This window comes from Alosa alosa, chromosome 6, assembly GCF_017589495.1.
Source record: "Alosa alosa isolate M-15738 ecotype Scorff River chromosome 6, AALO_Geno_1.1, whole genome shotgun sequence".
In the NCBI taxonomy this organism is placed as follows: Eukaryota; Metazoa; Chordata; class Actinopteri; order Clupeiformes; family Clupeidae; genus Alosa; species Alosa alosa.
The window spans coordinates 16351982-16379604 of NC_063194.1; the positions used below are offsets into that span (position 1 = coordinate 16351982).

At 46.8% G+C, this 27623-nt stretch overlaps 1 protein-coding gene across 1 annotated transcript; it reads left to right on the forward strand.

The window, feature by feature from the left end:
- The first annotated feature begins 686 nt into the window (after positions 1-686).
- On the forward strand, positions 687-22725 carry wu:fb95e10 (serine/arginine repetitive matrix protein 2). Its single transcript, XM_048245920.1, has 5 exons — positions 687-982; positions 10886-11616; positions 11795-11885; positions 18192-18397; positions 18541-22725. Exons 2-5 carry the CDS (start codon positions 11016-11018, stop codon positions 21570-21572), a joined length of 3930 nt encoding a protein of 1309 aa, XP_048101877.1. The 5' UTR covers positions 687-982; positions 10886-11015; the 3' UTR covers positions 21573-22725.
- Positions 22726-27623: the final 4898 nt, after the last annotated feature.

Consider the following 27623-nt stretch of genomic DNA (forward strand, 5'->3'; position numbering starts at 1 on the left):
GCCTATTATTGTTGCGCATGCATGGTGCTGCTTGACTGATCCTCTACTGAGGACATAGAAGAAAACATTCTCATGTTTTAACAGCCTACTCGCATATATTAATGGTAGTCTTTGTTTGGAAAGACTGGGTGGGGGTGGGGTCTGAGTGAACATAGGGGAATTAGGAATTATATTCAGTGAATAGGCTGCTTATTAAAGTTGTTGGACATCACTTGCTGAGGAGGATTTGGGGCTCATACTGAAAGTGGCCTACAGTCAGTCCTTAATATAGCAAATGTTTTCTTTTTACAGGTGTATGGATGGCTTATAATACCATACAATATATGTGTAACATAAAAGTTATATTTAACTCCAATTGTAACAGCTGGGCCAAACATTAAATTGGCAAGGGTGTGTTTCTCTTTGATTTGGCCCACTGTTGCAATCGTGAGAAAGATATAAGGTCAAGAAAGGAGTGATGGGTGAAAACGTGAGTGAAGGAAGGGGGCAGAGAGGAGGAGGAACAGGGGTACGGGAAAAGAGAAGGGGGATAGGGTTTGGAAGAAAAGGATTGAACGACCGTTGGGTGGTCCGAAACATGACATCATCCTTCATTTGCATAAATCAGAGTAGCTGCTCTGATTGGGCGCACGGGAGAGAAACCGAAGCTCCTTGGCTATTCATCCCTTTCAATTTCACCCCCGCGCTTCGCCTTGGTAAAACCCTCTGTACCGCCCGTCCATCCGTTCGACCCAGGGAGTGTGCGTGGACTGCTAAAGCGTTGTCCCATTCTTTGGTTGCGACGTGCACATCACTCCTGAAAACGGCAGTCTACAGAAAGGGTCTCTTGGCGGTTCAGATTCACCGTTTAGTTCATAGATTGCTGTGCTCGACAGGGTTGTTTATTTATCGAGCTCGTTTTATCTGTGGATTCCATCTAGACAGCCAAGGACACAGACAACATTTGGGCGTAGCTTTCTGAAAGGAAGAACTGTTCTACGAGGTAAGGATAGGTGATTTGCAGAGAAACTGTATAGTGAACTGCTTAACTGATGTGTCGTAGCCTATTATTTTATCTGACATTCATAGTGACACAAGATGACATGAAACTATGGCACGCCGAAACATGTTTTAGTGCAACGCGATAAAATTGTTCATGTCAAAATGTTGTATTGTGTTCAGCTGCAACGACGTGGACTAAAAGTCCATTGCCCTAACCTATGGTAGCCTAACGTTAGCTTACACGAATTGCTGCATAATTACACGTTTCAAAATTAAACACACGGGTTAAATTGGTTAATAGTTCATTCAAAAGGACTTCTCATCTCACATCTCAGTAGCCCACAAAGCTGAATTCAAAGCTGCAAAATGTTTCCAGCGAATTTGTTTCATTTTGTGACATTCTATTTTATTAGGCTACATGTGTTACAAATCTCTTAAGAAGTAGCCTATTCTCCCTCAACAATCAAAACGCAGCTCAGTCTTTTCGCTGAAAAAGAACCCATCACGTTCTAGCTTCGATGGAAATGGAGGGAGGGGGGGGCAGACAGGGCGGTGGTAGGCTAGTAGACTGTATGGACGGTGTGGCTGTATTGTACTATCCTGACTCTAGAGCTGCTATGACTGTCGAATGGACTGGAACGCGCTGATGTGTGTCGTGGAGACAATCAATTTGTAATTTACAGGTTGGCAAAAAAGATTTTCGAAGTAGTCGCCCACCCGCTCCTCACATAGCCTAGGCTAAACTTTTCTCTCCATCTCTGTTCCATGTTGCCGAGGTCTTTTGTTCTTTAGTGTGGTGCCTAGCTTGCTGTGAGCGGGTCCATTGACCCGCCTTAGGCGAAGGGATGGGTAATTTAGCGCTAATAATTTAGTTGTCCACTCGGTTAGTATTAGGCTGCTCTCGCTCGCTGTTTTTTTTCTTAGTTTATACTAGGTCATGTTTAGGTTACTCTTGTTGAAGATGTAAATGTTGATAAGTGCACATCGGAAATAATAGCCTGAGCTATTGCGTTCTGTAACACTCAGTGGATCAGATGGGAGTTGCAGAAATTATTTCGGCTTTTGCAACACCCATCAGCATTTCAGTGATGAAAAGTCTGTACAGCAGTCCTGCCATTAACACGAAATAATGATATTTTGAACTGCCCCCAAGCCCATCTCTGCATTGATATGCTGGTTTCGTCAGTCGGATAAAACGGTTCAAAGGATAGCCTACGCATTACCGACAAGGGCTGGTCGATATTCAGAAATGCAGGGCGGCGCGGATGCTTTCCAAAATTAATAGCATCCTCGGGCGATTAATGAGGGTAACATTAGCCTAGGCCTATGTGGGCACCAGTCAGAGTGATTTGGTAAGCCCTGTTCGGTAAGTTCAGCTACTAGAGGTGGGATAGCCTATGCATCAGATACTTAAGTGTATAGCTCTGCATATTTATTTAGCTTAGGCCTACAAAGTTCTGCCCTTACTTTGTCTTACCCACATAGGTCCACTGTCATAATTCACACAACAGAGGATCAGTTGTTTCTGTTGAGCTTGGCTATGCAGCATGTCATTCAATGTCACTGGTTATGCTATTAAGTTTGTGTGGTTGTCAGATGGTAATTGATCTATAATGCATGTTGGCCACACAACTTAAATTCAGTCATTTTGAACCAACTCTCAAGTTCAGTAGGCTCAATATTTTCTTAACCATGAATTAGAAGGAACTATCAGTATTCATTTTATTTGACATTATTTTGACTTGCAATATATTATCTTCAGTTAAATATGTTGCTTATGTGCTTTTACTAGACCCATAACCCTTGAAAGTGATGTTAGTGACGTTGAGAACTAGGTCTATCTTTATTTCCATGGTCTTGTTAAGAGCCCCAGACACCATGATAAAAAAAACATTCCTTGTTGTGGTTCCAAAATATGGAACCTCATGATGATGTCTAGTTCAATTTAAGGCCCATTATTCTTTTCTGCAACACATCACAGGCCCTGCAGGCTTCAGAGGGTCAAAAGAGAGATTGTTAATATGAGTTTTTGTGTGTGTCACTGTATGACGATGAAGACGGCCTACGCCTGCGGTGCATGGGCATGACTCAGGCTTCCCAAGGCATTCTGGGATTAGAGCGACCTTCTTTCTGTTGCTTTTGCCACGTGCGGTCAGCAGCACACACTAAGCTAGGCCAAGCACAGTTGTCATGGCCAGTCTGGCCCTGAAGGATCAACTGAACTGGCACCAGGGTGTGCACAGGGAGATTATGTTGACCACAGCGATCCCCGATACCCTTGTGGTTGCCGCCATATGCCCCCCTCTCTGTGTACGTAGAACTGACATGTCTGTGGTTTCCATTGTCATGTGTTTTTAAAAGATAAGAAAAACATCTCGTATGTCTTTGTTCCAGTTTGTGATGGGCATCATGCTGCTGCTGCCAGTCATTGATATGCATGTTGTATGTGAGATGGGGCACAGAGTAACTCTAGTTTGTGCACAGTAAACAACCAGTTGACTACAATCATATTTGGCATCTCTTTTGTACTGCGTAACTACTGGTTAAAATGTTGCTGTCTTCTATGTGGGTATTATAGTTATTAGTATTGCATATGAGTGGCTTAGTCCTTAACAACATTAACCATTAGGGATTTATTGTAGTTCTAATGCATACTGCATCTACTTTCAGTTTAAATGCAAAGCCTGGACCATGTTAACAGTTTGAACTGTGTGTCCTTTGCTGCCTTATGTTGGGTTATAGACTCTTCCAGAACATTCTGGCCAAGGCTATAAGACATGCAGGGGATCTGAGTCCTTCTGAATGTGTCTGCTCTCATGTTATCAGAAGAACCTAATCTGATTATCGCTGGGCAGCCACTGCAGGATGTGAGGTTGTACTCGTCTGTGTTTGTATATTTACTTCTAAACCTTTATGCTTGGAGATTGGTTTCACCACTCAGTCCAGATGTCACCCTTTGTTCCCCAGAACTGGACCTGATGGCCGTAATCAAACCCCCACCAGCTGCCTCTGATCAGGCGCTGGCTAATTGATTAATTGATCCCTCAACCAGCAGGGACCTACCACAGACATCAACTGGGCACCGGCACTGGACTTTCTTTTTTCAGGTTTCAAATTAGGGCTTCAGTCGCCATTATCACCCATCTTGTTGCTCTTCTGGATCCCTGCAGGAAGCCTCTTGGGAGGGTTGATTCAAGTGGAGTGCTCCCCTTGCTTTGGTCCAGTACTGTGACATGACACCATATGGGGAGTCACTCAAGCACTTTTTCTGGAATCAATATTTATCCGGTCAAGATCACTCTGGCTCTGCCAGCTTACCCACAGGCCAGCCCCAGCAGGAGAGTTTGTTGTGGGATTGTGTCTTCATAATGATGATGGACGCTTTTTTATTGAATGGAACACTGCATCTCTGTCCCTGCTCTCTCTCTCTCTCTCTCTCTCTCTCTCTCTCTCTCTCTCTCTCTCTCTCTCTCTCTCTCTTTCTTTCTCTCATCTATCATTCCACATCTCTAATCCATTCCCTGCTCTGTTTACCCTCTCTTCCTCTGTCTTTCCCTCATCTATCATTTCATATCCCTCATCCATTCTGAATCTCCCGTTCCCCTCTCGTTCTCTCTTTTCCTCCCTCTCTCTCTCTCTCTCTCTCTCTCTCTCTCTCTCTCTCTCTCTCTCTCTCTCTCTCTCTCTCTCTCTCTGTCTCTCTCTCTCTCTCTCTCTCTCTCTCTCTCTCTCTCTCTCTCTCTCTCTGCTCTGGACTGGGCATGAGGACAGTAGGGCACAGGATTAGCATCATTCTTTGTCCAGGGTTAACGAACTCTGTCATGTGTTAATCTTCCTCTCCCCAGGGGGCCAACATACAGCAATGAAGTGGGTCGGGGGTGGGTTAGGACCAGCATTGCTGGATTCCCGGGGTGGCACACCATGGCTTGGGCATATGACTGATTGGGCAGTGCCAGCCTCGCATTGCCAAAATACAGTTCTCTTTTTACAGAGTAGCGAGTTTGCCTAATTTTCTGCAAGTCAGTGAGCTACTGTGCCAGGAGGGTGTGCATCTAAAACCCCCTGCTTAAATCTGCCTGCAACGAAAGGGATTACCACCCTGTCACATGGGCGACATCCAGGTCTGTCACACAAGCTGCTGGGTCTGTCAGCTGAGGGGAAGAAAGGAGAGCTGAGCTATCCTGATGTCCCCTAATAGAAAGCCGTCAGCCTATTTTGAAACTGTGTGAGTGTGCTTTCTTTTTTCATTTCTTAAGTCGGACTTGGGCTCTGGCCTTCGAATCGCCCACTCTAGAAGGCTTCTGTCGTCATCGTCCGGGAAGGCACCGTCTCTCCTCCTCCTCCCTGCCTCTCTCACTCCTGCACACCCTCCCTCTTTGTGACCAGAGAGGAATTCAGTTGAGTGGAGCAGGGCCTTTGTTCACAGTGGTTTGTTTTTGTGCAGGAATCGGGCGGTGGCTTGACCCCCTGACTGGGGTGGGATGGGGGGTGGAGGGGAATCTGCTGTGGATGCGGGGGGTGGTTTAGCCAGACTTTCTCTATTGAGAGTGAGAGGGGGGGTACTGAGCACATTATCTGTCTCTGTATACCAACCCCCCAATACTCATCCCACCCATTACACCTCTCCCCAACATGGCAACTGTTTTCCCCCATACATCCTGCCATTATTCACCCTGCTGTTCAAGTGCTGGAGGGCTCCTGGAGTCATCAGAGGCCTTGTGCCACATGGAGAGCCAGACCTGCTGATACGTGAATTGCTACGAGGCAACAGCTTCTCCTGCAAACACATGCTTTCATTTCAGTGGTGTTACATAACCCTTTCATAATCTAAGCCACTTTAAATCACAACTACTCCTGTGCTCTGCTTTCTGTGAGAATGATTCTCAGCAGAGGCAGGAGCCCTGTGGATAGTGTAAATGAAATTGGACATTCCTCCCTTTGAGGGTTTAATCTGGTATTGACTAAATGGTGTTTCAAACAAACAAAACTTCAAGGCTAATCATTTTGTCTAATACACTGAAATCTGGCAGGTTTTGCTGGAGTCTGTGGAGCTAGCTTTTGAACCGTATAGCATTGAGATGTATTCCCTGCCTCACTACCTCCTTCAAGGAGCTGGATTATCATGTAGGTTTTCATGGGTTGACCTAAGATGGTGCCTGTTGTGTTTGTTTACGACTCTCTCTGCCAGTGTCTTGCCAGCTGCCTTTTCAGGCCATGGTCCTATGGAGTGTAGCATTGTAGACAGCCAACACATAGCAGACATTCCCGCCCCAGCCCACAAAGAAGCAATCCTCTGGCAGCTCCACATCCCAAGCAACACCCCCCATACACTCTTTCCATCAATGGGGGTCTGTTTTCCTCCAGGAAGAGGATCTGAGAAAACTAGGGGTTGACAGAGACCCAGGCTGTGGGGCTAGAGATGAGAGTGAGAGTCTGCTTTGTCATGGTCCATTGGTCAAGTTTTCAGCTGAGGTGCTACAGGGCGTAAACATGTAGAGCCTGACCTCTTGATCCAGCCCCAGTGATAAATGACTGTAAATTAGCAGATGATAGCCTTTAGCCACATACCTCTTCATAAGGATGTCTAGGAGTCCTAATGAAGTCCAAACCCTTCCACTCCAGGAGTCACTGATGGGGTGAGAGACTCTTTGCTAGTGTTTCTGCTGCAGAATGCAAGCTGAGTTTCCTGCCCCCCACCCACACACCCTTTCCCCTTCACTTCCTCCATGGTCCACTATTTAAAGCAAGCCCCAGGGACATGCAGGCGAGGAGTGCGCACTCACGTGGATGCACCGAAAACAAATTCCACTACTTGCGTGTTCTGCCTGTTTCGTCCATTAGCACGGTCTTGTATGTTTTTTTGTTCTGGGTAAGTTTGATATCCAGGGGTGATTTTTAGACATGAAGCAATTACCACCAACTTGGTTTATGCAAGAATAGCATTAGCCTCTCTGGTAACTCCTGCTGGGTATTAATTGTTGGCTAAATATTCCTCAAGAGCTCCTGTGGCTTTTTATTTTTCTGCAGCACAATAATCTTCACATGGACTTATTTATGCGTCAGTGCGTCTGCCCTTCTGATCAAGAGTCTGTTTCAGATAGCCCAAACAATTAGATACAGAAAGGAGGTCAAAATGCTGATTACTATTAAAATATGCTGATGACCTGATTAGGAGTGGAGATGGAATCGGCTGCTCAGAGAAACAAATTAAAGTGGAATGGATCTCCAGGCATGTTGGTGTGCCATCAAATAGTTTGAGGGAGGTCTGTGTGTTGATGGGTGGCATACTTGTCTAGTGGTGTGTGTGGTGTATCCAGTGACTGTAAAACCCGGTTGGTGGTTTTGTTTACATGGTAAGTGGGTCTTTGCAAGATGAGCGCACCTTGCCCAGCTGGTGTTAGCCACCCTTCATCCTGCAGGGGACCTTAAGCATCTGTTCAGAGATTGGTTTACTATAATGAGATGAGGCCGTAGCTTAGCCAGGGTGAGTGTTTCTGCGTGTGTGTTCCTCGGGAACAGGAAGAGAGCTTGTTTGCACTGTCTGCTGCGTGACCCCGTTGTCACTGGGCTTCTTAGTCTAGATCTTAGCTCATGTTTGTTTACCTTCCCTCTCGCTGCAACCAAGAATACTTAGGATCACACCTTGAATTTAATTTAACTGACCATTTTGCTGTATTCCCCTTTGAAGCTTGAGCAGTCAAATGGAATAGAAGTGCCTTTTGAAGATCATGATATCACATTCAATGTGTTTTGGTGAAAGTGTGTGGTAGTGCCGTGTGGGGTGTGAGGGGTCTTGCACTGGGACATATTAGAGGATGTGGTAGCCAAACAGAAGGGTCAGCTTATGACGCTCATACTTCGCCCCTGACAAAACCGCTGACCCTCAGAGCTCAAATCCTTTCAATTGTGTCCCCTAGTTCACCCCACAGAGCAGCTGAACGTCAACATCTCACTGGAGCGGCTCACTCACACAGATGCTGCTGGTCAGCAGGGATCCCCCGCCATGGATTTCCAAATCCCAGCTGCACATTTTCCAGGATGGCGAGCCACCGAGTACAAATGTTTCTCATAGATCTTTGCATCACCCTTTTCCACGGTCCAAAACAGTTTGAATGCATCCATTGGTTCAAGTCACTTTCACGTGAAACAGAGCCAGAGGCCCCATAGTGAGAGCCATAATTGAACTCTTATTTCTTGTCCTGTTCTAGAGAAAGAGCAGGGGGGCTTTTTAAAAACTTGATTGGTCGAGCAGCCAGGGCAACGCTCCAACTCGTTCACTCGCCGGTGGAAATGACACGGCGCTCTTCTGCGGCTCCTCTGGCCTGGCCGGTGTGTCTGAACACTGGAGATTTATCACCACTGAGGAAAGAACAGGCTGTTCAGCTGCTCACACAGGCCAGGCAACAGCAAAGATGATGGGGATGGGGATGAGGGCAGAGTTGGGGGGGGGGGGTGGATAGAGACACCAATGGGATTTGAACTTGTTTACTCTTTTGGTAGGAGACAGAGACCGGGGCTTGAGCAGTACTCAAGGGGAACTCAAGTCTGGGTTTTTTGGGATTCGGAGAAGCAGTCGAGGCAGCAGTCAGGCTGTGGCAGGCGCAGAGGATCAAGACATGGAAGAGAGGGAGGGGAATCAGGGGGAAGGGGGCTGAGCAACTAGTGCTGTCTAGAAAAAGAGGATTGCTTTTGCTTGTCTGTGCAGCCACGTCTTGCACTTGGACAGAATGTCTCAGTGTAAGTATGCTGAGAAAAAAAGAGAAGGCTTGTGAACAAGTCGGAGTGTGAGAGAATTATTCAGCAAGAGAGAGGGAGGGAGTGAGTGTGTGTGTGTGTGTGTGTGTGTGTGTGTGTGTGTTAAAGAAAAGAGAAGAGAGATGAAGAAAATGAGGAGGATGTGTGAAAGAGAGAAAATGGCTGCAGTTGGCGTATGTTTACACTAAGTTTTTTTTTCCTTGTTTTGTTTTTTTTGCTCCCACCTCTCAGTAACTGGTGGGTGAGCTCTCTGCTCAGCTTACTGTAGGAATCTCAACTGCTTAAGAAACTCAGCTGGTTTAGGAAAGCAAGGCACCCCTCTTTCTCCCACTTTTTTGTCTCTCTTTTCAACTTTTTCCTTTAGCCTGTCTTTCTTTCATTCCAGTCTACGTTGTAGATTTCATTACTACGGCTTGAGACTCTTTCCATTGCCTCCACTCTGTCTCAACCCCCAGCTTTCCCTCAATATCCTTCCTTCCATCCCTTTTCCGTCTCCTTCCATCTTTCACTCTTTTTTTCCCTTCTTCCTCTGTCCCTTTCTCTCTCTTGTCCTCCTTGCTCTCTGTCTCTTTACTCCCTCTCTTCCTCTATCCCATCTCTCCCCCACTCTCCCTCACTCTGGCTCTGCTCTCCCAGGGCTGGCTCAGCTGCTCTGGCCATCTGTGCGAACGCTAACAGAGAACAGATCTCATCATGAGCAGAGAAAGAGGGACCGGGGGCAGGGGGTCGTTAGTGATGGTGGTGGACAGGAGTCAGTAATGAGTGGATGGTAATGAAAAAGGATATTTGAAGAACGAGGGGAACAGTAGCTCATTCTGTCAAGGACGAGGCAGTGATGGACCAAGGGGCTCAGGCCGGCTGACTGCTCAGTCATTGAGGGTGCGGCAGTCTCTCTCCCCCTCTCTCTCTCTCTCTGTGCACACTCTCTCTCTGTATGTTCATGTCAGGGGGATAGCTGTATGTAAGTCAGTTCAGTTCAGGAGTGAAAGTGATGCGCTGTTAGCCAGATGAGATCATTGCCGTCGTTGTCACTCTTTGCTCCCACACTCCCTCTGGGCCAGACCACTTCCTTTTGTTGCTCACTCCAGTGATCCAGACGATTCTGAATTAGTTGCTTGATAACATCCTCTGTATATCCTCTTGATTTCTTGTCTGATTAGACAGTGTCTCTTTATGAGCAATAAAGCAAATCCCTACAGAGGCACGAGGCCATATTGTATATGGTAGAGATTAGGTGGTGGGGACTTTTCCTGGTTTTGCACTCAAATGCAAAGCGACAATTATTGCATCCAAAGCGACAATTATTTTGGGAGTAGAAAATATGCATCCTACCAGGCAGGCAGAATTATTCAGTAGAGTGGGCCACTTAAAGGAACCCTGAAGAGTTTTTTTACTTTAACATAACGTTTCCAAAATCATTCTGATGGCACAACGGCACTTCTGCCATTGTCTGAGCAGCCCTCTAATAGGCGATTACTGACCTAGCAACTTTGTGTTCAGTTAGGAACACAAATCAAAATGGAAAAGCTGCCATGCCATGCTACAGGAATTTGGAGATCTCTTTCCACAGACTGCTGTCAGTGCATTCCCTCTATATTATAGCAGAGTTATGTTCATACTTTGTAGCAAAAGACGCATATTTACTTTGTTTGTTATTGCGCTTCTCAACTGTAGAGGGAACCTGAGAGCAAATCTTCTTTAGTGCTGCTTTAATCTACATTATTGTACGGCAACGGTTCTGAAATGAGACTCTTTTTGATTGCCATCACTGAATGTGTTCAACATGTTGCAGTACTACAAAGTGTGCGTGTTCTTGTTTTATTCCGTTTTTTCTTGTGGTTGTGTGCAAGGTAGGCTCGTGAATCATTAATATTATTTTTTCTTTTTAGTTTCTCCAGAAAGTGGCACACTCTGTTCCTTCCTTCTCTAGTCACTTTGCTTAGATTCTTGGCCTGGTTTACTCTTCCTTTTGTTTGCCGCTCCAAGCGGTTTCCCCGGCGTCCGTGTGTGTTCTACGTAATCCTTTATCTGATTCCTCTCTAGAGGGTTTATCTGCTTACGAGACGGCGTGCACAGGCTTTCACTTGTTCTGTCCTGTCTACCTTATTGTCTCACTCGAAATGCTCGGTCTTGTTTCGTCTTTCTGCAGGTCAGCCAGACTGTAGGAAGCTGCCCAAGCTCTGCTCTTTTCTCTGCGCTCCTCCTGACGGTGTTGCGAGTGCCCTCCTTCCGCATCCCAACACCAACATCCCGAGACGGGCCGCCAGGACTGAGACGTCATGAAACCTGATGGGGTTGTCACAGCAACAATGGAGCCGATGGAGTTGCTGGACGCTGACCCTGTGATAGAGACGGTGCCGCCAGTGGGTGAAGGGGCAGACCAGGTGTCCCCTCCTTCGATGGAGTCACAGGAGACGGGACAGGGTGAGCCACAGCCTGCCGAGACGCCGGCCCCCGCCGCCAAGACAGACAAGATCGACAAACCGGCGGATCCCAAAGCCAAGACGAAGGGCCCGGCCAAGCCGAAGACAACAGGAACTGCAGGGACAAAGCCTGCCTCTAGGCCTGGCACTGCCCAGAGTCGCCTGCAGAATGGCACACAGAAACCTCAGACCAACGGAGTGACCAAGAAACCCACCATGGGCACCGCAGACAAGAAGACCACGTCTACCACTGGCCCGGCCAAAAAGCCCGCTGGCACTACGGGGGCACTGGCCTCACGGTCACCCACTAAGCCGGCTGAGCGGAAATCCACCGGAGCCACCCGTCCCACCTCTGCTCCTAATGCCGTCAATGGAGCAAAGACAGGGACAGCTCAGCCGCTTAGAAAGACCCCATCTGCAACGAGCAGTGAAGCGAAAACCAAACCAAAAACCACAGGTATGACAATCCAGCTGAGGTAGAACAAGCAAAAGAATGAGAATCCAGATGTAGAATTACAGTAAAATATGGTATGCTTTTATGTTTTATTGACATTTATTGACATTTCAGGCATGTCACAAGGCTCATTCACTTAAGCTTACTATAGCTCATTGACTGTTTCCCTTTTCTCCTTCAGCCCCAGCCTCCAGACCCACCTCTGCAGCTCCCAAGCCTAGTACAGCTGCCTCCACCAAATCTGATAGGCCGCCAGTTTCCAAGACAACAAGGTAGGTCAGCCATTGGTGCAGAACGTCACCCCCAGAGAAGATGAAGATGATATTGAGGGCTGTTAAGATATGCAGATGATCATCTCTAGATCACCCCTCCCCTCTAGTTATCCCTGAGTTCCATCAGCCCTTTTTCTCCTAAAGGATATGAAAATCACATGATGCAACAAATACAGGAAATCCTTTGTATGTAATGGTGCTACTTCAACATCAATTTTGTTGCAGGGGGTGATTTGACCTTGTGTTAAAATTATGAAAATGCTCTTGAATAGGGAAAGTGTGGGAGACCGCTGTTGGAGCTGTCTCCCCTCCACACACAGACACACACAGACAGACAGACAGACACACACACACACACACACACACACACACACACATACATATTTTAACAAGCCGTCAGTCTTGCCAGGCCTCTAGGTGGATTCTCTCCAGAGATCCAGAGATGCCAGACTGTTCCAGGCAAACAACAAACACTGCAGACACAGAAGTGATGCTTTCAGTTGCCTTTTTGTGTGTTTTCAGATGGCTGGAGCCAATCAGAGCAAGATTAGGCCCAGCACCTGAATCACGCTGTAGCCAGCCTTCAGGCAGATGAAAGCACAGAGGACTGTGGCTGCTGAGGACTGAAGGGCCTCTTTGTTACCCGGGAAAGGGGCAGGGAGGAGGGGGAGGGGTTCTGGTGCCGACCAAACATGTCCTGAGGTGTTGAGCAACACCGTGCCTCTAATGACCTCTTTGTGTTTGTGTGTGTGTGTGTTTGTAAGCTCGTGTTTATCTTCGAACAAGTCTGTGTTGATCGTGCAGAGAGGGAGTGTGCTTACAAGATTGCAAGGGTTCAACTGCAAGGAGAAGGCAGTCACCCTTGTGTTTTGTCTGTCTACCTTGCTTAGAGGAGAACGCTAAGGCCCTGAGCCCGACGGATCCATAAATCACTGTTAATTCAATTCAACGCTTTGTTCATCTTCCTTCTTCCTCCTTAATGGGAGTCTATATTAGATGAGCTCAGCATAAGTTGAGATGACCAGGTCAGCAGGAATCTCGTCCATCAATCTGTCATTCTTACAAAGTTACTTTTCCCGCATCATCCGAACATTAGCCTCTCGAGAGGTAGGCGTGTGGCTTCCTTTATGCGCTAATTTCTCTCGGGTCAGTTGTGCTAATTAGAAAGGTATACGTTTCCCTATGTGTACACATGTCTTTCACAGCTGTTAATTTGTTCAGACTTCAGTGAATTTAGTTTTGTCTCTATGAATAGAGCTTCAGTCAACCAGCTGCAGCAGGACAGATGGGTTTTTCTGCACTAGATAGCACAGCTAGATGGGATTTAGATACATAAGTACGTCAGATCTCTATTCCCACAAATCCCCTTACCTTCCATTTTCACTGTGTAGTGGAGGTAGGATTGTTCTATTAGTCCCTCAAAGGTGTGTGGGTGTGTGTTTGTGTGTGGGTGTGGGTGTGTATAAAAATTCCAAATATTCCTCAGCATGGCCTCATCTGGCTGCTGAGATGAAGATCACACATTAGTTTGTGATGCTGTGCCACGCTGTGGAGCATGTCTAATGCAACCTGATTCTGCCCCTCAGAACAGTGTAATCTAGAGCAACAAAAGATGGAGATATTTCAACTGATGACGACACCATTTCAAGTTTTCAAGCCTTACTGCTGCATTAAGATAGAGGTGTGGCTTAGTACTTGGCGTATGGTGGGCCGTGTATGAGATTCAATCTTCAGTCTAGTGCTAGCTTTGCCAAGGTCAGAGGTTACATTTCTCCTGAGAGGAGCTCAGCTGCTTGCTGAAACAATGTAAGCAGAGAGGGTTAAAGCGAAGCTAGTAATAAAGGATCTTTGATGTAAGCATTTGCTCTACAGTAACATATACTGAAGCCACACTTCATCACTCCAAACTGAATTGTGTGGGATATTTTGTTCCTGGTGCTGTTGCATGTGGCCTGTCATGTGGCTCGCCCTTTTTTACTTTTCTCTCAAGAGGTGAGGTAATCATTAGCAAATTGGGCGGGCTCTTCCTGTGTCACAGCGGTGATCATTAGCTGGTCAGGGAGGGAGGCAGAGAACCTTCCTGATTGGCCCAGATGTAGTTGAGATAATGGAAAAGGAAGTCTAAGTGAGATCAGGCTCGCAGACAGGCTCGCTGCATCATCAGCTATGATCTTGAGTCATGGTGTGGCATTCTGCAGTGTTCTGCTGCAGGCCGTAAATCATTCTGAGGGTTTGGGCGTGGCACAGCCTGCCCACTCTGATGCAGTTGGGCCATCGACATCTTGCATCGTCAGTGCAGCACTGAATTTAATCACTAAATGGATATAGCGGGAATTTCTGTGCATTTAAGTTGGAAGGGGGAGGGGGAGTGTATTGAAGGAATGGGGGAGTGTGTGTGTGTGTGTGTGTGTGTGTGATGCAGCCAAAGTGAGTGAGTGTGCATATGCCTCTCATGAACAACAGGGTGAGTGTGCATGTGTGTGTGCCCACACATGCGTAAGAGCAGCATTTGATGGATGTCTTAAAAAGCTCTTGTGGTTTATGGTTCCCTGCACCAAACACCACGCGACCCTGTTCTGTCAAATGGAAAGCTACGTTTTAAAATGGCCTTTTCGAACTGGCCATCGATGTCAGAAGAAGTGCCACATTTGCCTGACCTTTCTATTCTTGCATTTGCCTTGCAAATGAGAACTAGACTTGGGCTTAAACCTGATTATATTTTTAGATACACTCTTTTCACTATACTTTATTTCACTATACTGCATGCATCCATGCATGTTTCTTCTGACCTGGATTAATGGACTTTAATGAAAGAAACTTGTCACATTACACAGCTATAGCCAGTGTGTAACTGGAACATTTTTCAACCAAAAAAGCGCAAGACATTTGAGATGTTTGTAACATCCTGAGTGCAGTTGGCAGATTTCCTCTACAAACGTTTGGACATTGCCTGTTCTGGTTTAGACATGTTCTGGCTATTAATCATTGTAATAACTATGGCAATTTGGATGATCATTCTGGCTCTTGTGTGGAGACAGTCATTTCATACCCGAGGAAATGCAAAACAATGTCCAAAACCCAAATGCCCAAGGCAACAATTCTATTTTTGCACACTTTATCAGCTCCTTTGGGCTCCAACAAGGCTCCTCAGCCCTGCATTTCCCTCATATTTGCCTTTCATATCACTTCCAATCACGCCAGAAAATCTCAACTCTCGCTTGATCCCGAATTTCAACACTTATCCTATCTGAAATGTTGTCATGCACATTCTTGGTGCCTACATGCGGAGGCACATTCCAGTGGGAGACAGCAGAGGCTGATCTGAACCGCTCTTTGCTTCAGAGCGGCACGTATTGTTCATCTGAGAAGATACACTCTCTTTGTTCTGTCCTGGAGACACCCCGTGTAGTGGCCTTTTTTCTCAGAGAGAGGTGAAAGTTGCCAGTCAGTTTGAAAATATTTTATCCAGCAGAGTTGTGTCTTTGTTACTCCAGGCTGGAGATTCTTGTACCACTGAGCCCGGTGACTTTCATTAACAAACCCACAGAGGAGCCTGACTAAATTTGGTGGAAAAAAGGCTGGATTCCAGCAGTGATCCTGCTGGTATTTGTGTGTGCTCTGTGGAGGAATCGTCTTTTAACTGGGATAAAGACTCCCTCCTGGTTCTTCCACGCTATTAAAACTTAATCAGTCCTAATTTTACTGTTGTCTTCGACTGAGTAAGTCCTTCCCAACACCCCGCACCCCACTGCCTGGTTTGGCTGCAGGGGGTGAAACATCCTGCATATCGTTGTCTCCGATTGGGCCACTTTGATATGCCATGATAAAGCTCACCATTTTCATTAGCATTATAGCTCCTCTGGATGCCTCATGAATGCGTAATGATGAGAGCTGATATTTACAAAAGAGAAAATAATTAATAAAATAGAAAAAGCTCTAGGCGACTTCTGTGAACTTTACACACTTGTGTTTTGCACTCGATTGCATCTCCCGTGACCGATAGAACCACAAACGCTTAAGCTTCAGTGCATTTTCAGGCTTTGCTGCACATTCACTTTAACCCTGATTGTGATGTGGGCTTTAGAGTGCTAGGCAAATGCATTCATTCTGTAAAATAATCAACACAAGGACCTAATATAACAGTCCAGTTTTAAATGTGTCTATCATTCCGTGACATCTCTGATTGTCTTCTGTCAAGACAAGGGATGTTTTCACTTGGATACAAGAATAGAAAGAAGAGCCAGACAGGGCCAGATTATAGATTGATAATTGTAATTGATCTGAGAGTAAATACTCTTAAATAATTTACAGATATATCACCCTTTAAAAACCCCTTCTGACACTGAAATGTTAACACTAGTTTAGCCCAATAGCTGTACAGCTATTTATATAGCTCTTTTGGAGGTCATAAAATGGCACTGATATGAAGCTAATGGCTCTTAATCACACAGCTAGTTTTTTTTTTTCTATCCGTTTCTCCTGGTCCCATCAGAATGACAGTCTCACTAATCTGCCTCGCTTCCATACCTAAATTGAGTCATCCTGTCATTTTGGCTTATCCATATTCGTTCTGTTCTGGAGATTAAGATGAACACTTCTGCAGGATCTCCCTGGTGTTCTCCAGTGCACATATTACTTCCTATTCATGCACAAATTCAGCTATTGTCAGAAACCCTTGTATTCCTAACTTTGGACCTCCCTCATCCTCCCAAATCAGTAACCATTCCCTGTGTCTACTTCTCAACACTGTTCCCTATCTCTAGCATTCTTTTCATACCATTGCTCTTGCTATATTGCTTCATTCCGCTCTGGTTTTATCATGATTGATGATGACCTTCACCTCAGGGCCTACAGTTTTTGAAGGTATCTATTGTTGCCTACTCTGCTGAGTGGTTTGGAGTTTGAAGTTCAAACTTCCATTGTTTAAAGTCTGTCCTTGAAAATAAATGAAGTGAAAGATTTATACCACCTTCACTTCGTAATGAACATATCAGTGATTATCCATGGCTGCCATAAGGATAAGCCATAGGATGTTGCCAAGACTACTTCTTGCTAACTTTGTCAGACAGAATTCATTTAATGTCCTTCAAGGACGTGGTCCCAGAACTGTAACACACTAGCACACATTGTCCTCAATATAGAACATAACCCCCTTTTCTGTAGCGCTTGTCCTCCTTCTGGTGCAGAAAGAAACTAAGTGCCAATGTTACCATTCTGCCACTACAAATGTATCTTAAAAAGGGGGAGGTGGGCCACGACTGAGCAAAATATGCGCTCTTAACTCTCCATAGCTCCGTCGGGGGATTGAAGCAGTTATTTTTGTGCCTCTCTCAGAATTAAAGATTAACGTAGCTCTCGTCGTCTTTTCCTCGCCTGTCGCTCGGCATGTTCTTTATTTAGAGCACGAAGAACCGAGCAGCGAAGCGGAAGCTAAGGAGATCACAGGCCCCTGCCAGGGCCACTGGATGTAGGTTAGTTTGCTGCAGACTGACTCGGGAGGCAGACCAGGTCGCTGGGGCCGGGCATGGTTGAACACGCTGGCAGGCAGATGTGTCTAAGCACTGACATTCACAGTGGGTCAGTTGGGCAGGGGATGCTGGGTAGTAGTGGAGGTGACTGAAGAATAAGAATAAGAACAGAAGGGGGCATGGAGGTGATGTTGGAGGGGTGGGGGGGATTGCTTCAGGGCTGCACGTGTGTTCCATGCGTGATGCGGTCTCAGAACCTCCGGGGAGAGAAACGATGCGGAGCAGGGATGAAATGTAGAGCAGCGGAGTGTTTTTGTGCCTTGTCAGCTCCGCTTCAGGCTCCTTACAGAGGATGAAGGGGAGAAAACGGTTTCTCAAATACTACCCTCCTTTTTCTGCTTTTTCTCTTTGTCTCTCTTCTCTTCCCCTGTGCAATATGAATATACACACACTCACAAGTCACCTTTTAACCCAGTTGTATCCAATTTTTCCCCTCCATGTTTTCTTCTCCTTTCTATTTCCAGTTCTTTAAGCCAACCCAGACAGGCCCCGAGGCTTTCTGTGTACAAATGACTAATCAATGCACAACTTGACGAGTGCCGGCTGTTGACAGGGCCCCTCAGTCCCTGTCAAAACCTCTCGTCTTTAGCCTGGCGCTTGAGTAACGCATGGAATGTCGAGCAGAGGAGAGACCTCACGCTCACCTACAGATGCTAGTATTCAAATGCTTGTGTCAAGTCTTAGCCCTAGGTTGGTTCGGGATGACCATAGCATAAGTCTAGTACATCTGCATTTAGAACACACTGTAAATGCCTTTTACTCTGTTGTCTTTCTGAAGGCCTGTCAGTGGTCCTCCAAGCTCTAGGCCCTCTTCTGCGGCACCCAAGACAGCCACATCCAAGACGACAACGCCAACCAAGCCAGCCACACCGAGGACAGGCACAACAGCTAGCAAACCGGCCACACCTAAAACAGGCTCCACAACGCCCTCTGCTGGACGCACTCCAACGCCAGCCTCAAAGACCACAACTCCTGTAAAGAAAGGTATGAAAACGTTTGCAATGTTGATTTTTCTTTAACTTGTTCAGTTTATGGATTATGTTGAATGTCGTGTCCTTGTAAGTTCTGTTCTTCTGGAGTGTCTGGCCTGAAAGCATTCTAAATAATTTGCTATGGTTTTCTTTTAGATGTCAGCAAGCCAAGTACTCCAGCAGCCAAGAAACCGGCAGCCTCCCCTCTCACTCGGCCTTCCCCAGCCAAGACCACCAAGCCAGACACCCCCAAGTCAACCCCCGCAGCAAAGCCAGACTCTACCAAGAAGCCTGCTGCCAGCAGTAGAACAGCAGATGCCAAGACGCCCAGCAAGCCCAAGGAGGCCAAATCAACACCATCAAAAGAAGCTACTACCACCTCTAAAACGCCTGGCGCTAGGCCCGGTACGGCCAAGTCGGCCAGTCCCAAAAAGGCAGTGGGCAGCAATACGCCAACGCCAGTGAAGCGTGGCCCAAAGCCAACGGTGGCTGCCCAGCCAGAACCCAAGGAGGAGGAGAAGCAGGATGCCACTCCTGCAGTGGCTGCTGTTGCTGCTGTCGCCGCTGCTGGTGCTGCGGCAGCTCTGGCCAGCGTCACTGTTTCAGAGCCTGAAGTTGCTGTGGAGCCCGTACCGGCACCCGTACCTGCACTCGTACCCGCACCCGTGGAAGAGCCTGTGGCTAAATCACCTGAACCTGAAGTGCCCCAGTTGGCGGCCCAGTTAGACCTGGTTCACCTGGAGGATACCGTGACCTCCCCATCTCCCCTGGGCACCACAGTGATGTCCCCACCTACTTCACCTGTGGGTCCCCCAACCATGCCCATGGAGTGCCAGGGCTCTGCTGCTCCCATGCTGGACATGCATGATCAGGACGAGCCCTGGGCTCACAATCAGGCCATGCCAGCCTCCTATGATGCCATGCCAGAGGATTTTGTTGAAGAGGAGGTGAAAGTTCAGGATGATTTTCACGTTTCCATGCCTGAGGCTAAGACAGAAACGACACTCACCCTGGAAGCTAAACCTGATCTGTTCGCTCCAGATCACTTCTCCGGAGCTTCCCCGGCAGATCACCTCTCCAGCACTTCCCCGGCAGATCACCTCTCCGGAGCTTTCCCGGCAGATCACCTCTCCAGCACTTCCCCGGCAGATCACCTCTCCGGAGCTTTCACGGCAGATCACCTCTCCGGAGCTTTCCCAGCAGATCACCTCTCCGGAGCTTTCCCAGCAGATCACCTCTCCGGAGCTTCCCCGGTAGATCACCTCTCCGGAGCTTTCCCAGCAGATCACCTCTCCGGAGCTTTCCCAGCAGATCACCTCTCCGGAGCTTTCCCAGCAGATCACCTCTCCGGAGCTTTCCCTAGCTCACCTTTCCAGGAGCGAGAGGAAGCGGTGGAGAAGGCAGATGAGGAAATCAATGAGGATGTGGATGATTATGAGGAAGAGAATGAGGACCAAGAAACAAAGGAATTCATCAAGTTGCCAGAGACCATGGCAGTGACAAGTGCTGCTCCACACATGGACGAGCTCCTGTCTGGAGCTGCAGATTTTGGCAGCTCTGATTGGCAAGGACATGGCTTTGGAGATATGAGCAGCCAACAGGCAAGCGCTATGATTGAAGGAATGACCAACCTGTTAGAAGACAACCAGATGTCCACCAGTGATATGGATGAATTTGGCTTGAAAGTGGAGAAGAAAGAGGAACCATTCATGACCTCTCCAAGCGTCAAAACGTTTTATGCTGATGAAGAGGAGAAGATTGTAGACATGGATGTTGGTTCAGAACATGCTGAGAAACAGCACAAGGTTGGAGGAGAAGAGGAGGAGGAGGAGGAGGAGGAAGATGACGAAGATGTAGAAATGGTCAGCGAGGGCATGACGGAGAGCGGATTGGAGAGCTGTGGAAACGTTGAAGCAGATGATTTCACAGAGGATGTCCGCGGGGAAAACCTGAACTGCACAGCCCCGCAGCCCCCCATCCCTCCATCGACCGCGTGGGGTCAGACCAATCCATTCGGAGACCCCTGGGCTCAGCCACCCTCCAGCCTCTTCACGTCCAGCACCTCTCCTGACCCTGTAGCGGCTCAACCCGAGACCCCCACCAAGTCCCCTGCCCAGGCGTGGCTGGAGTTTAGCAGTCCCGCTCAGGCTCCCCACAGCGATGAGCCCATGCTGCGGATGCCCGAAGAGCCGTCTGCCCCAGCTCTGGAGGAGATGGAAGGCTCCATGCCCGAGGACTTGGCCCCTCCAGCCGCCCCGGCTGTGGGCATGTCTCAGTCCAGCACACTGAGCGGCACAGCACTGGCCGCTCACAGCAGCAGCGAGACCAGCACGCCCGAGGAGCTCCGCGATTACGACAGCAGCTCTGGCGTGGAGTCGCGCTCAGACAAGCAGCAGACCCCCGTGCCCATGGTCCAGCCCGACCTGGAGCAGGATCTTGGCATCCACCTGGAGCGAGGCGATGGGGAGGAGGAGGAGGCCGAGACCCTCCCAGCCGACGAGGTCCTCGGAGGCCCGCCCACTGCGCCGGCGTCAGCTCCCTCTTCGGCATCCACCTCTGGCGACGAGGCCAGCGACACGGAGGGTGAAATGCAAATCAACGACCCCGACGCGCCGGCCGAAGATGACCACATGGTAGCCTTCGACAGCCCACCACCGACCCGCAACCTCCCCATGCTGGCTGAGGACGAAGAGGCCACAGAGGCCCAGATAGGAGACGGCGCCGAGGAAGATGGAGGCACACCTCAGTCCGCCAACTCGGTGGCGTCCTACGGCTTCGACTGCACCTCCAACTCCAACGCCCACTCCACAGCCGAAAGCTGCGGCAAGAGCCCTGGCATCTTCTCCCTGGAGAACGAGGACCAGATGACAGAGGAAGCCAAGGACCCCTCGCTCATCAAGGAGCTGACCCTACCCTCGTCAGCAGCCGCCCAGGCAGAGGACCTACTGGGTGGACCCGTGGACCTGCTTCCCCTGGGCCAGCCCGGAGAGTCGCACGTCGACCTGAACGAGCATCAGTACATGCTCTGCGGCAAGACGGGCGCCGATCTCCACCCGGAGGCCGACCCCTTGGAGGCCGACGCGCGCCACTCGTCCTCGCCGCTCCCAGGGGACGGCTCCGACGGCCAGCCGCCCTATTATTCCACCATTTGCGATAAGACTGATAACTTTCTGGCAGGTAATGTATAAGCCCCTCCTCACCTGGAATGCACCTTCTTCCCACCCCCACTTCCCTCCCCCGTGTTTGTGCTTTCTCATGTTGGGGTAGATCTCTTAGAGGAAAAGAGGGAAAAAAAAAAAACGGAGGGCAAATGATAGGAGGAAAAAAGGAGAAAGAGAAAGAAGGATGGGGTGGAAAAAAACTGTAGATAACTCAGAGCTGCCTCCTCCTTTCACACTACTATTGTGGTCATGGTTATGCGTGTATGGCTTACATGTCTGTATGTACTATAGCTCCTATCATTTTCTATTAGAATGTACTTTTTAAAGTAACACTGCATACCACCCTGAATTTGCATTGATTGACTGATTGATTGTGTTGACACTCTTTTAAAGACAAAGAGGAACAAAAAAATCTACAAATGGGATGGACTCTACCAACCAACCTTTGTATTTATCCTACTGTTTTTACCGAACAAATGTTTTTTTTGTTTTTTTTTGTACCTGTTTGTTTCTATTTTTGTTGTTGCAAAACTCCTGTCTTACCTTCCCTCTGTGCACACGCCACATCTCTTGCACTATAGAATTTAGCCTTACCTTCCCTGTTAAGTTAGCTCCTTTTACAAGCTCTAACTCTTCTAGCAGTGATTTTACAATTAGATATTTAACACTCAGCTTCTATCCTTGACGGTTTTTATTTTTATTTTTATGATAATTATAGAGGGAGGTCTTGTGGATTGTTAGGAGAAACATTTTTTTTTCTTATCTTGGCCATTATACAGGAGTACTGCTTTGTGAAGGATAGTTTACGATTACAGGTAATGTTTCATATCGCATCTGTTTTAAGGTATTTGGTTCAGAGTGGCTTCTCTTTGTACCTAAGTTAAAAAAAAGAAAAAAATAACAAAAACGAACAAACAAAAAAAAAAGAACACCTGATTTGGATTTGTGAAAATGTCTCCCCACTTCATTTATATATTTAAAGATTAAATAGTACTCCAAGCTCAGAGATGTTCAGTGGTGTAAGATTTTTGAAGGAGTAATTTGCATGTACAACTAACGAAAAACAATTGTAATTCTTTGGTTCAGACCAAATGCGTTCATCTAGGGGATGTTCATTAAATGAATGGTTCACACTAACAGAAGGGTTTTCAAAATTTCATTAAACATCATTGCAAGGCTATATGTTCCTGTTTCGTTTTTCCTTTTGTTTCCCTGCATGCTTGAAGTGAAGTGTTTGTGTGAAGTGATGCAAGGACAATTTCCCTTGCCACCAGTAGCAAGTTTGTGATTGAAAAGATGTCAAGGGGAATGGTGTTGGATCATAATGAAAGTGTGATGCAGTAGTGTCCTGGTGTTCCATCCTTGTTATTTTAGCAGCATGCATTAGTGTGTCCCTGACTAACCGGCCTGTGCAGCGACCCAACACCATCCGCTGGCATAGCAGACCGTGCACGTCAGTCTCTCCCTGGAAGCCTCACCCCTGATTCCCAGATCTGTTACGGATGCATCCTCTATCCAAAGCCCAGCATCTTTGGGCATGACAGGGAATAAAAAAACTCCCACCTTCACAACCTGCCTGCATTTTATTGGTGGAATGTCTCATGTGTCATAGCCTCCAGTGCGATCTTTCTGTGTTGTGTATGCCTTACAAACCACACACGAGCAGATGCATTCCTGCACTTCACCCGGAATGTGTCCTCTTCATGCCCCTGGAGACAGACTTCAGAAGGAAGGATTTTTACTCCTCAACCATTTTGCCCTTTGTCACCACCACTGTACCCTGTTTGCTCCTATGTATACAAATCCAGACATGCAAAAGCTCATCCTGCTTTCTTATGATTTGTCATACAGCTCAAGGTTGTCTCCTGCTCTGCCCTAGATGTCTGTATGTGGTCATTTCAGAGGTGCCTTTCAATGACAATGAATAGGAATGCAGGGTAATTAAGAGAAGGTTACCCCAAGATTTAATTTAATACGGACTGAACAGTGAGTTTTGGGTTGGAAATATTAAGAGATACTGTTTAAAATTGATTCAGGAATATATTATATACTATAAATCTTGATCAACAAAGGCATTGGTCTGTATGCCTGCTATAGAAATGCCTAGAATTGACTGCACTATTGACTCGAGACACATTTCTGGAAGAGGGAACAAAGAAAGAAAACCCTTTTCAAAATAGTACATTTTGTTTCAATATGTCCAATATATGTTAAGGACATTAAACGTGTACTTAAAGCACTGGAACAATTTTTTATTCCATTTCAACCAAGTAATCATGATGAGCTTTGCCTTTAATGGCCTCAAATGAGGTTTGAGTTCCACAAACATTGAGGATTTAACAAAGACCGAAGCAGATTATCGAGTCTAGCACTGTACAGAAGTGTTCATCATAATACTGAGATTGTATTCCCAAAGCTACCATGACTACATCATTGTCTTCAATGATGAGTCACCATGTGAATGCAAAAAAACAAGCCCTAAATAACTAAAGTAGCTGTACATAGATTACGTCGTTCCATCTAGTTATGTATGATACTATTATCCAAAGTGAAACTGGACAATTCACCCACATGCTTGGTGGAAACTACACAGACGTTCCTCAGTTTACCAGCAGCTAGCTCTACCAGCTGAACTAAAGGAAATTTTCATCACTGGTTTATTTCTAAGCTAATTCATTTGTACTTCATAATCATCTATTGCTTTGTCTCCACCTCCCTCTTCTGCTCTCATGATGAGTTTTACCTTTTCTTTTCAATCCCTGTGGAATGAAGCCTCGATTCCCTCAGTCTTGCTGATCCCCCTCTTTGTTCAGTATGTCCTTTCAAATAACACGCATCCCAAGCTATCTTGAATGTCTCACAGGGGAGCCCGATGGCACAAGACAAGCAGGTGGGCCCATGGACCAGGAGGAGATCAATCACAATAACTACCTGGCTCCACTGCACAACAACCAGTGGCAGCAGCAGATACAGCAGCAGCAGCAGCCTCCCAGCACCACTCACACACCTGAGCTGCACTCTCTCCCCTCCAACGCCCCGTCGGCCAGGGGCATCTTCCTCACCGCCGTCGCTGACCCTCCGCCACAGCAGTTGTGGCGGCTCGAGCAGCACCAGCAGCACTTGCGTCAGCTCCAGCAGCGCCAGGCGCAAGAGCAGGAGCGCCAGCGGCGCCAGCGCCTGGAGGAGGAGGAGCGCCAGCGTGAGGAGCAGCAGCGGCAGCTGGAGAGGCAGCGCCGAGAGCTCCTGCAGCTCCAGCTCCAGCAGCAGCAGCAGGAGCACCGGCAGCGCCGGCAGATGCTCCAGTGGCAGCTACAGCTGGAGCTCCAGCAGCACCATCAGTTCCAGCAGCAGCAGAGGCAGAAACAGCAGCAGCAGCAGCAGGTGCATAAGGCGCAGTCGGCGGTGCTGCTGTCGCCCTCGTCCGGGCTGTGCACCATCTACGAGGCCATGGAGACCAGCGAGGAGGAGGATGAGGAGGAGGAGGGGAGCTTCGATGCCGAAAGCGGAAATCCAGAATCCGCCTCTCCAAAGATGCGCGCCATCCCGACGGATCTCCCACTGCGTGTGGCCAATGGGAATCTGCGTCACCCTCCGCAAGACCTGGATTGGAACCGGAAGGTTGACATGGTCCAGAAGCTCATCAATCAGACCCTGCTGCTGTCTGGGGAGAGTTACCCCCCCATACTACTCCTCCCAGGGCAGGGTGGCGGCACCTTAAGCCCCTTGGAGAGTAGCCTGTGGCCTAACCTGGTACCCCCTCTCAGCTCCCCCTCAGCCATGATCACCTCTGTCAGCAGCTATTCCCCAGATAGCCAAGGCAGCTCCCCGCAAGGTGACTGGACTGTGGTGGAAGTAGAGACCCACCACTAGAGACGCATCAATCGGTCACTCACTGTTATTTGTGTGGTGTGCATCCCTTTGTAAACCTCTGTTTGTGAAAAATCAATGATTGTCATGATCCATAATTGCATGCCAGGGATCAAGGCAAAGGAGAGACTTCCCATATTTCATCACTAGACCCATATTCCCAGTCTCTATCGATACACGACACGTACATCCCCACTATAAGCACTTTCTGAGACCACACATCAATAGAAATATTTTATCAACTAAGCCCCCATTGCACCAAAAACTAATAACCTCCTGCAAAAGCTAATAATGAGTAGCCCGGCCTGAGATGTTGATCATTATTCTTTGTGCACCCTGCCATGTTTACCTACCTGCCATGTTTACCTTGCCAAGTCCTTCCAAGATGTGTGTGTCCACTACAGCCAGCAGGAAGTAGTATTTTTTTTCAGAAACAGGAACTAAAATGAAACCACTGAGATATCAATATAAAATGTAATTTTTAGTTAAGTTTTAAATGACTTTTGGAATCAGGTAAGTTTATTGTAAGTCCTTGTAATTTCAGGGTGGTTCTACTGATCCTTCTCTCTGTATCCAAAAGGTCAAAGACTCCTTTATTTATGTATACAAAAGGACTTCCTGTAAAGACTAACAAATGTTTGGCAAACCAGAATGCAAAACAGGCACAGGAGTCAAGCATCACATCCTGTGTAAATGTTCAATGCACTGCCCAGGATATATGAACATTTATTCGAGGATACACTGACTAGTGAGTTAAACTGGGCAAAATGGGGATAAAAAAGACCTTGTTTCCTTCCTTTCCTCTTTTTTGTAACAGCCAGTCAGGGTGAAGGGGGGTTCTGTCTAAGGGGAGTAGCAGGGGGTGAGGGGTGTCTCTCTGCATTCCACTGCCATTACCTCATTTCCTGGGTCCGTCTGTTTCAATGGGTTACCGAGGCGACGGATGATGTCATGACGGCAGAGAAAGGGAGATGTATGAAAGCAGTGAGTAGCAACAAAACTGTGCGGAACAAATCAGGAAAACCATCATGAAGGCATCTGGTGTAGCAGTGGTAATGCTATAAACACAATAACAGAATTGTATTGCACATAAAAAACCTTTTCAACATGAAAAAGCTACAAGAATTACTGAGTAGGACTACTGCATTTCTGTTGAAATTGTTTTTCATGAGCATTTGAACTCTTACTTACGCGTATAAGCAATATAAGTTTCCCATTAATTTCCCTTCCTTGTATGTACATGTGCTCAGATTCATTGTGAGTAATGTTGCTTTTTATAGACCGCATTATGGTGCCACCTACTGTCCGTAGTCATTTTTTCTTCTGCATATAGTAGGCCTAACTGTTCTGTCAATGTTTTTACTCAGGAGATATATAGTTAATTTGTCTTATATAGAGTATAATTACTATACTAAATTAAATGCTTATTTATGCATACATCATTCAAATGTATAAACTATCCTATTGTGTCTAGTGAATAATTCAATCCTCGTATATTGGTAGTTTCTTATAAATAATATATTGCAATTCATAAATTACTTATTATTTAGCTGTGAGGTAGCAGAATATTTATGTGAAGTGCCACCTATGCCGGACCTACTGTAGCCTACTGTAAATGATGACTTTTTAAAGTTTGAAGACAGTACTTGTCATCAGAAACATTAATAGCTCTTTTGAGTCTTAATATAACTCATGATTACTCTAACATAGTGCATGTTTTCCTATGCACTCTCACTTTCTTTTATATTAAATTTCAAGTATAAGTAAACATTATAAAGTAAAAGGGAGTTGTATGCAATATGCTTTTATCATAAGCAATCTGTCTGTGCATGATTACCTTATGTGCAATAGGCAGCCTATACACATGTAGATAAAACACCAAATCGAAAGAATAGTTTCCATTATTTAGATTAGCCAACTTTATTGTTCCAGAATATTGGTATTTATATTCATGCAGTTTTGATACAGTCTGACAAAGAACAATGACAACTAATCATTCTAGACAAAATGCAGAATGTTTGAAGGTAGGCCTAGTAGGCTATGTTACGTGTTTGAATAAAATTACCTTAACGTTGAATATTATTATTTTTTGAATTTGTGTTTTTGAGACAGTCGTGATAGTTTTATACTGTTAGATATCTGATATTTGTAGCCTAAGTAGGTTATGTCCTTTCTTTGATGTAGGCTGTCCTGAAAATATGCTGCTAGGGA

Bases quoted from the DNA above. Each gene is read 5' to 3' on its own strand.
- wu:fb95e10 (XM_048245920.1), top strand. From the start codon at position 11,016: ATGAAACCTGATGGGGTTGTCACAGCAACAATGGAGCCGATGGAGTTG. The intron at 11,617-11,794 runs GTATGACAATCC...TTTCTCCTTCAG, and splicing joins AACCAAACCAAAAACCACAG to CCCCAGCCTCCAGACCCACC. The intron at 18,398-18,540 runs GTATGAAAACGT...GTTTTCTTTTAG, and splicing joins CACAACTCCTGTAAAGAAAG to ATGTCAGCAAGCCAAGTACT.